Source organism: Colius striatus, unplaced genomic scaffold (assembly GCF_028858725.1).
Source record: "Colius striatus isolate bColStr4 unplaced genomic scaffold, bColStr4.1.hap1 scaffold_86, whole genome shotgun sequence".
NCBI classification, from domain to species: Eukaryota; Metazoa; Chordata; class Aves; order Coliiformes; family Coliidae; genus Colius; species Colius striatus.
In genome coordinates, this window is record NW_026908542.1 from 43323 (window position 1) to 52569 (window position 9247).

Genomic DNA, 9247 nt, shown 5'->3' on the forward strand with positions numbered 1-9247 from the left:
TCCTCCTTCTTCTTCCACCTCCTCTTCTACCACTCCTTTTCTCCTCCCCTCCCTCCCCTTCATCCTCCCCTCCCTCCTTTTCCTTCCTCTTCCTCTGCTGCTGCTTCTCCTTCTTCCTCCCCCTCCCCTTCCTCCTCCTCCCCCTCCCCTTCCTCCTCCTCCTCCCCCTCCCCTTCCTCCTCCTCCTCCTCCTCCCCCTCCTCCCCCACAACCTCATTACCCCCCTCACTAATTACCCCCCTCACTAATTACCCAGCTCTGGCTGCATCAGAACCCACTCCCATTAACCCTTTCATCCCCAGGGGAAGGGAACTCCCACCTCATTAAACCCCCCAAAACAAGTGAGAGGTGGCTCAGAGTCACCTTCTCCAGACTCTTCATCCTTCTCCTTCCAGGAGGTGCCTCAGGAACACTTGAGCTCCCTGAAGAAAAGCCGTGAAGAAGCCAAAGCTGAGAGGGAAAAACAGAGCCAAGACTTGCTGGTGAGTTCCTCACCCTGAGGCTTCCTCCAAACCTCTTTCCTCTTTCCTTTCCCCTCCTTAATCTTTCCTCTCTTCACCCTCTGTGTAGAAACAAACAGAAGTGGAGAGGCAGAAGGTGGTGGCTGAGTGTAAGGAGCTCAGGGCTTTCCTGGAGGAGAAGGAGCAGCTTCTCCTCTCTCGTCTGGAGGAACTGGACAGAGACATCAGCAAGAGGAGGGATGAAAGTGTCTCTCAGCTCTCTGAGGAGATTGCTCAGCTTGAGAAGCTGCTGAAGGAGCAAGGAGGAGAAAATGGATCAGGAAAGCAGGTTGAGCAGGTGAGATTCACCCTGAGATGGGGAGGGATCGGGATTGGGGATCCCTGGGGGTAAAAAATCCATCTCCAAGGGGTAAAAATCCATCTCCAAGGGGCACAAGGGAGCTTCAGCAGCACCCTGGGGACAAAAAAACGCCTCCAAGGGGACCATAAACATCACCCTGGGGGCAAAAAAACACACTCCAAGGGGCAAAAAGCCACCTCCAAGGGTCACAAGGGACCTTCAGCAGCACCCTGGGGACAAAAATCAACCTCCAAGGGGACCGTAAACATCACCCTGGGGGCAAAAAGCCACCTCCAAGGGTCACAAGGGACCTTCAACATCACCCTGGGGACAAAAACCCATCTCTAAGGGGCAAAAACCCATCTCCAAGGGGCACAAGGGAACTTCAGCATCACCCTGGGGACAAAAATAAACCTCCAAGGGGCAGAAGGGACCTTCAACATCACCCTGGGGGTAAAAAACCACCTCCAAGGGGACCATAAACATCACCCTGGGGGCAGAATCCACATCCAATGGGCACAGGGGCACCATCAACATCACCCTGGGGGTAAAAACCCATCTCCAAGGGGCACAAGGGACCTTGAACATCACCCTGGGGGTAAAAAAACACCTCGAAGGGGACCATAAACATCACCCTGGGGGCAAAAACCCACCTCCAAGGGTCACAAGGGACTTTCAGCAGCACCCTGGGGGCAAAAAACCCATCTCTAAGGGGTAAAAACCCATCTCCAAGGGTCACAAGGGATCAGAAACATCACCCTGGGGGCAAAAACCCATCTCCAAGGGGCAGAAGGGACCTTCAACAGCACTCTGGGGGTAAAAATCCACCTCCAAGGGGACCTTCAACATCACCCTGGGGGTAAAAACTCATCTCCAAGGGTCACAAGGGACCTTCAGCATCACCCTTGGGGTAAAAAGCCACCTCCAAGGGGCACAGGGAACCTTCAGCATCACTGTTGATGGTCCCTCGTGACCCTTGGAGATGGGATTTTGCCCCTTGGAGATGGGTTTTGCCCCCAGGGTGATGCTAATGGTCCCCTTGGAGGTTGATTTTTTACCCCCATGGTGCTGTTGAAGGTCCAGCTTGTTTTTCCTTCATGTCTCTGCATTTTAAAGCCTGGGCTGGGGAGGATTTTGGATGCTGAGGGAGAAAAAGAGACTTGGATTGACCCCTTTCTTTTGTTTTCCCTTCTCTCTTTCCCCTCCAGGCTCTTGCACCAACTGGAAGCAGGTGAGTGAAGCTGAGTCAACTGGGAGGTGTTGGGAGGGTATAAACTCCACCCAGCTTCAACCTCATCAACTTTAAAGCCCAACCAAACCTTTAGGAAGGGATTTGAGGGGAAGGGTTTGAAGATTCATTCCCCAGGAAGCAACACAATCAACTGGTGAAGGATCAAACTTGCACCATCACCAAAGTTGGGATGAGGCTGCTTCTGATTCCTTGTGGCCTCACAGGAGGGGAATCATCCAACACTTACCCTTCCTCTTCCTCCTCCTCCTCAGCTTTGAGAGCTGGATGTTTTGCAAGCCAGAAGCTGGTTTTACAGAGCTGGAGAAGAAACTCAAGAGCTTTTCCCAGAAGAGTGCAGTGCTGAAGGAGGTTTTGCTGGAGTTCAAGGGTGAGTCTCCCCCCTCCAAGGGTTTCTTTGTGTCTCCCAACGTTGAATTCACCTCAAATGGTCATTTCCTTCGAGCTCTGCTCTTGTTTTCACCTTTGGCCTTGCTGGGAGGACTCTTTTCCACAATAACAAGCCTCATTTTGCTTGGAGAGAAGTGAATTCCCCTTGGAACAACCCCCAGGGACTCAATTGTTGTCTCTTTCCCCACAGAGAACCTTCGTTTCGAGCTGGAGAACGACACAGGTGAGTGCCCTTGGCTTTGGGGAGGCATCTTACTGCCAGGCTTCATAGAATCACAGTGCTTGAGGCTTGGAAAGGACCTTTAGAGCTCATCCAAGTCCCACCACCCTGCTCAAACAGCTCCCACCTAGACCAGGGGGGCACAGGAATGTGTCCAAGTGGGTTTGGAAGCCACCAGAGAAACGTCCTCACAGCGATGGCCCAGTCCCATGAGCACTTTGCTGGCTCATGGTGAGTTGATGAGCAACCAGCACTCCCCAGTTTGCTCTGCTGGAGCTCCTCAGGTCAAAACTCCCTCAAAACTCCACCCAGACTCCTCTTTTTCCCCCCAAACCCCACTTTTCCCCTCAAAACTCCACCCAAACACCCATTTCTCCCCTTAAAACTCCACCCAGACTCCTCTTTTTCCCTCAAAACCCCACTTTCCCCCTCAGAACTGCCCCCAAAACCCCACTTTTCCCCTCAAAACTCCACCCAAACACCACTTTTTCCCTCAGAACTCTCCCAAAATCCCCCTTTCCCCCTCCAAACTCCACCCAAACACCTATTTCTCCCCTTAAAACTCCACCCAAACTCCTCTTTTTCCCTCAAAACCCCACTTTTTCCCTCAAAACTCCACCCAAACACCACCTTTTCCCTCAGAACTCTCCCAAAATCCCCCTTTCCCCCTCCAAACTCCACCCAAACACCTATTTCTCCCCTTAAAACTCCACCCAAACTCCTCTTTTTCCCTCAAAACTCCATTTTTTCCCTCAGAACTCAACCCAAACACCATTTTCCCCCCTCAGAACTCCCTCAAAACCCCTTTTTCCGCCTCTGAACTCCCTCAAACACCCACTTTTTCCCTCACAACTCCCCCTAAACACCTACTTGCCCCCTCAGAACATCACTAAAACCCATTTTCTCCCTCAGAATGTCAGTCAAACCCTACTTTTTCCCTCAAAACCCAACTTTTCCCCTCAGAACTCCCCCCAAACCCCACTTTTATCTCTCAAAACCCCACTTTTCCCCTCAGAACTCCCCCCAAACCCCACTTTTATCCCTCAAAACCTCACTTTTCCCCTCAGGACTCCCCCAAAACCCCACTTTCCACCTCTGAACTCCACTCAAACCCCACTTTTTCCCTCAGAACACCCCCCCAAACCCCACTTTTATCCCTCAAAACCCCACTTTTTCCCTCAGAACACCCCCCCAAACCCCACTTTTATCCCTTAAAACCCAATTTTCCCCTCAGAACTCCCTCCAAACCCCACTTTTATCCCTCAAAACCCCAATTTTCCCCTCAGAACTCCCTCAAAACCCCACTTTTCCCCTCAAAACCCCACTTTTTCCCTCAAAACCCCACTTTTCCCCTCAGAACTCCCCCCAAAACCCCACTTTTATCCCTCAAAACCCAATTTTCCCCTCAGAACTCCCCCCAAACCCCACTTTTATCCCTCAAAACCCCACTTTTCCCCTCAGAACTCCCCCCAAACCCCACTTTTTCCCTCAAAACCCCACTTTTCCCCTCAGAACTCCCCCCAAACCCCACTTTTTCCCTCAAAACCCCACTTTTCCCCTCAGAACTTCCCCCAAACCCCACTTTTTCCCTCAAAACCCCACTTTTCCCCTCAGAACTTCCCCCAAACTCCACTTTCCCCCTCAGAACTCCACTCAAACCCCATTTTTTCCCTCAGAACTCCCCTAGAACTCCTTTTCCCCTCAGAACTCCCCCCAAACCCCACTTTTCCCCTCAGAACTCCCCTCAAAACCCCACTTTTCCCCTCAAAACCCCAATTTTCCCCTCAGAACACCCCCCCAAACCCCACTTTTTCCCTCAAAACCACACTTTTCCCCTCAGAACTCCCCCCAAACCCCACTTTTGTCTCTCAAAACCCCACTTTTCCCCTCAGAACTCCCCCAAAACCCCACTTTTCCCCTCAGAACTCCACTCAAACCCAACTTTTCCCCTCAGAACTCCCCCTAAACTCTACTTTTTCCCTCAAAACTGCAATTTTCCCCTCAGAACTCCCTCCAAACCCCACTTTTACCCCTCAAAACCCACTTTTCCCCTCAGAACTCCCCTAGAACCCCACTTTTCCCCTCAGAACTCCCCTAGAACTCCACTTTTTCCCTCAGAACTCCCCCCAAACCCCACTTTTTCCCCTCAAAACCCCACTTTTTCCCTCAAAACCCCGCTTTTTCCCTCAAAACCCCCCCAAACCCCGCTTTTTCCCTCAAAACCCCGCTTTTTCCCTCAAAACCCCACTTTTTCCCTCAGAACTCCCCCAAAACCCCCCTTTCCACCTCTGAACTCCACTCAAACCCCACTTTTTCCCTCAGAACTCCCCCCAAACCCCACTTTTTCCCTCAAAACCCCATTCTTTCCCTCAAAACCCCACTTTTCCCCTCAGAACTCCCCCAAAACCCCACTTTTTCCCTCAGTACTCCACAAAACCCCTTTTTTCCCCTCAAAACCCCACTTTTCCCCTCAGAACCCCACTTTTCCCCTCAGAACCCCCCCCAAACCCCACTTTTTCCCCCCCAACCCTGGCCTCTGTCCCCTCAGCGCTGGGCTGAGAGCTCCGAGCAGCTCCCTCCTCCTCCTCCACCCCCTTCACGCTGTCGTTTGTCCCTCAGGTGACCTCTCCCTGGATCCTGCCACGGCCAACCCTTACCTGGTTCTGTCCGAGGACAAGAGGAGCGTCCGCCTCCGCAGCGCTCCCCAGGAGCTTCCTCCCAACCCCAAACGCTTCGATTACTCCTTCTGTGTCCTGGCAGCCGAAGGTTTTGTTGCTGGGAGACATTACTGGGAGGTTGAAGTGGGGGATGGGGAGAGCTGGGTCTTGGGAGCCGCCCGCGAGTCCGTTCGGAGGAAGGAGAAAATCGATTTCGCTCCAGAGGAAGGGATTTGGGCCGTTGGGTTAAACTGGAAAGGGAAGAATTGGGATCAGTATCAAGCTTTTACTTCACCTGAGACTCCTCTGTCTCTGTGTGAGAGGCCAAGGAAGATTGGGGTGTACCTGGACTACGAAGGGGGGTGGGTGGCCTTCTATAACGCCGACAACATGGCGCCCATCTTCACCTTCACCGCCGCCTTCACCGAGAAAATCTTCCCCTTCTTCTGGCTCTTCTACGTCGGCTCCTCGCTCTCCCTCTGCAATTAAACCCCTTTTTCCCTCCCCTTTCAAGTTTTTCACCCCTCCTGAGGTCACCTACAAGTAGTAGCCACCCCCCAACCCCATTTTTCCTCCCTCCCCTTCGCTTTCACGCTGGTTTGTCCCTCAGAGTTGACTCTTGTTAAAATGGTGGTGGAGGGGTGTTTTTAACCCCCTTCTGTGGCATCAGAGTGGGAATCTCAGACTCAGGGGGTTATTCCCTCTCCCCACACCTCTTATTTTGGGGCAAACAGGGATAAAAAGAGGCTGAAAAAGGTGGGGGGGAGGTTCATTTCCTTAATGGTCTCACCTCCATTTTGAGCTGTGGCCAGATCCCCCTGAGGAAGCTCTTGAGGGTTTAACCCCCACACACACTGTATGAGGAGGAGAGACCCCAAACCTTTAACACCATGGTGGGGGGTCACCTTTGAGCTTCTCCCCCCTCCCATCCCCCTCATTTTCCTCCCCAGCCCCTCATTTTAGCTGCTGTTGAGAGAGCAAAAACCCTCCCCCCCCTTGCCCTCACCATTTTCCTCCTTGCTAACACCAAGCTGAAGTTGTGGGGAGAGGGGGGAAGAAATGGGACATTTTGGGGCTCATTGAGGAGGTTTTTGTGGCCAGATTTGTTTTAGGGATGGGGAATGGGATTTGGGGGAGGTGAAGCCTTGTTTTAGGTGTGTTGATGACTCTCCTGGTGTGATCCTGCTCTGCTGTTCCCTCCCTTTCACTCTGTTTAGTGGGGAAATAAAAGTTGCTGTGCAAAACAAAACCTTGAAAAACTCCTAAATTCATGGTTTTCCTCTGGTTTTTGAGGGTCTGGGGTGATGTGGCTGCTGAGCCACCCCCTCCTCTGAAAGGAACAGAGCTGGAGCTGCTTCTCTCCATCCTCAACCTTCTTTGAGTGGGGAACTTTGGAGGTGAAGGGTCAGAAATCCCATTTTGGTACTGTAAATGTGTCATTTGTGGGGTGAAAAATCATCTTTTCGGGGTGAAAAATCATCTTTTCAGGGTGAAGTTTCCTTATTGGGGAGGAAGAAATCTTTGGGGGAGGGTAAAATGGCTTTTTGGGGTGAAAAATGCTCGTTTTGGGGTGGAAATTCCTTATTTTGGGGGTGAAAATAACTTTTTGGGTGGCAAAAAGCCTGTTTTGGGCCTGAAAATTCCTTTTAGAGAGTGAAAATATTTTCCTAGGGGTCAAAAAATCCCCTTTTGAGGGCAAAACTTCCACTTTAGGGCCTGAAAAGCCTTTTAAGAGGTGAAAATCCTTTTTTGAGGGGTCAAAAATCATCTTTTGAGGGCAAAACTTCCTTTTTGGGCCTTGAAAAATCATTTTTGAGGTGAAAATGGTTTTCTAGGGAGTCCAAAACCCTCCTTTGAGGGCAAAACTTCCATTTTAGGGCCTGAAAATCCTTTTAAGAGGTGAAAATCCTTTCCTTGGGGCTCCAAAATCCTCTTTTGAGGGCAAAACTTTGGTTTTAGGCCATGAAAATTCATTTTTGAGGTGAAAATGCTGTTCTGGGTGCTCCAAAATCCTCTTTTGAGGGTAAAACTTCCATTTTAGGGCCTGAAAAATCCTTTTAAGAGGTGAAAAGCCTTTTTGGGGGGGTTAAAAATCATCTTTGAGGGCAAAACTTCCACTTTTTGGCCTGAAAACTCATCTTTGGGGGTGACAATCCTTTTTGGGGAGGTCAAAAATCCTCTTTTGAGGGCAAAACTTCCATTTTGGGCCATGAAAATTCATTTTGGGTGGCAAAATCCCTTTTTTGACCTGAAAATACCTTTTTGAGAGATGAAAATGCTTTTCTAGGGGTCCAAAATCGTCTTTTGAGGGCAAAACTTCCTTTTTAGGGCCTGAAAATCCTTTTTGGGGGGTCAAAAACCTTCTTTTGAGGGCAAAACTTCCATTTTAGGGCCTGAAAATCCTTTTAAGAGGTGAAAATCCTTTCCTTGGGGCTCCAGAATCCTCTTTTGAGGGCAAAACTTTGGTTTTAAGCCATGAAAATTCGTTTTTGAGGTGCAAATGCTTTTCTGGGGGCTCCAAAATCCTCTTTTGAGGGTAAAACTTCCTTTTTAGGGCCTGAAAATCCTTTTTGGGGGGTCAAAAACCTTCTTTTGAGGGCAAAACTTCCATTTTAGGGCCTGAAAATCCTTTTAAGAGGTGAAAATCCTTTTTTGAGGGGTCAAAAATCCCCTTTTGAGGGCAAAACTTCCACTTTTTGGCCTGAAAACTCATCTTTGGGAGTGAAAATCCTTTTGGGGAAGGTAAAAAATCCTCCTTTGAGGGGAAAACTTCCATTTTGGGCCATGAAAATTCATTTTGGGTGGTAAAACCCCTTTTTTGACCTGAAAATACCTTTTTGAGAGGTGAAAATGCTTTTCTAGGGGTCCAAAATCCTCTTTTGAGGGCAAAACTTCCTTTTTAGGGCCTGAAAATCCTTTTGGGGGGGTCCAAAATCCTCTTTTGAGGGCAAAACTTCCATTTTAGGGCCTGAAAATCCTTTTAAGAGGTGAAAAGCCTTTTTGGGGGGGTTAAAAATCATCTTTGAGGGCAAAACTTCCACTTTTTGGCCTGAAAACTCATCTTTGGGGGTGAAAATCCTTTTTGGGGAGGTCAAAAATCCTCCTTTGATGGCAAAACTTCCACTTTCTGGCCTGAAAACTCATCTTTGGGGGTGAAAATCCTTTTGGGGAGGTCAAAAATCCTCCTTTGAGGGGAAAACTTTCATTTTGGGTGGCAAAACCCCTTTTTTTGACCTGAAAATACCTTTTTGAGAGGTGAAAATCCTTTTCTAGGGGTCAAAAATCATCTTTTGAGGGCAAAACTTCCTTTTAAGGCCTTGAAAAATCATTTTTGAGGTGAAAATGCTTTTCTAGGGAGTCCAAAATCCTCTTTTGAGGCCAAAACTTTGGTTTTAGACCAGGAAAATTCAGTTTTTTAGGTGCAAATGCTTTTCTAGGGAGTCAAAGTCCTCTTTTGAGGGCGAAACTTCCATTTTAGGGCCTGAAAATCCTTTTAAGAGGTGAAAAGCCTTTTTGGGGGGGTTAAAAATCATCTTTTGAGGGCAAAACTTCCTTTTTAGGGCCTGAAAATCCTTTTTGGGGGGTCAAAAACCTTCTTTTGAGGGCAAAACTTCCTTTGTGGGCCTTGAAAAATCATTTTGGGGGTGAAAATCACTTTCAAATTGAAGGCAAATGGTGGTTAATCGAGGCCTCGAGGCCTCAGCCCCTGGCTCAACCACCTCAGGCCCATCCATGTTCCCCTCCAGCTTCCTGAGGCCAAAACCCACCCCAGCCAGGACTAATCCCACCACACAGACCTAAACCAACTTCTTTTGCTGTGCCTAAACCTCTCCAACCTTTGGACTGGGTTGTGAGGGGAGGTTTAACCCCCTCCCTGGAAATGGCACCTTGGCTTGGAGGGGAAAGGCCGCCTCAGGCTGCAAAACTCAG

The 9247-nt window shown here is 49.4% G+C and overlaps 1 protein-coding gene across 1 annotated transcript; it reads left to right on the forward strand.

Annotated features, from left to right (window-relative positions):
* Positions 1-287: 287 nt before the first annotated feature.
* LOC104563802 (E3 ubiquitin-protein ligase TRIM7) lies at positions 288-6566 on the forward strand (the record flags this gene model as incomplete). Its single annotated transcript, XM_062020234.1, has 6 exons — positions 288-482; positions 571-798; positions 2010-2032; positions 2305-2420; positions 2631-2663; positions 5280-6566. Coding segments are annotated over 6 exons (1122 nt in total), but the record flags the coding sequence as incomplete, so codon positions are not given.
* Positions 6567-9247: the final 2681 nt, after the last annotated feature.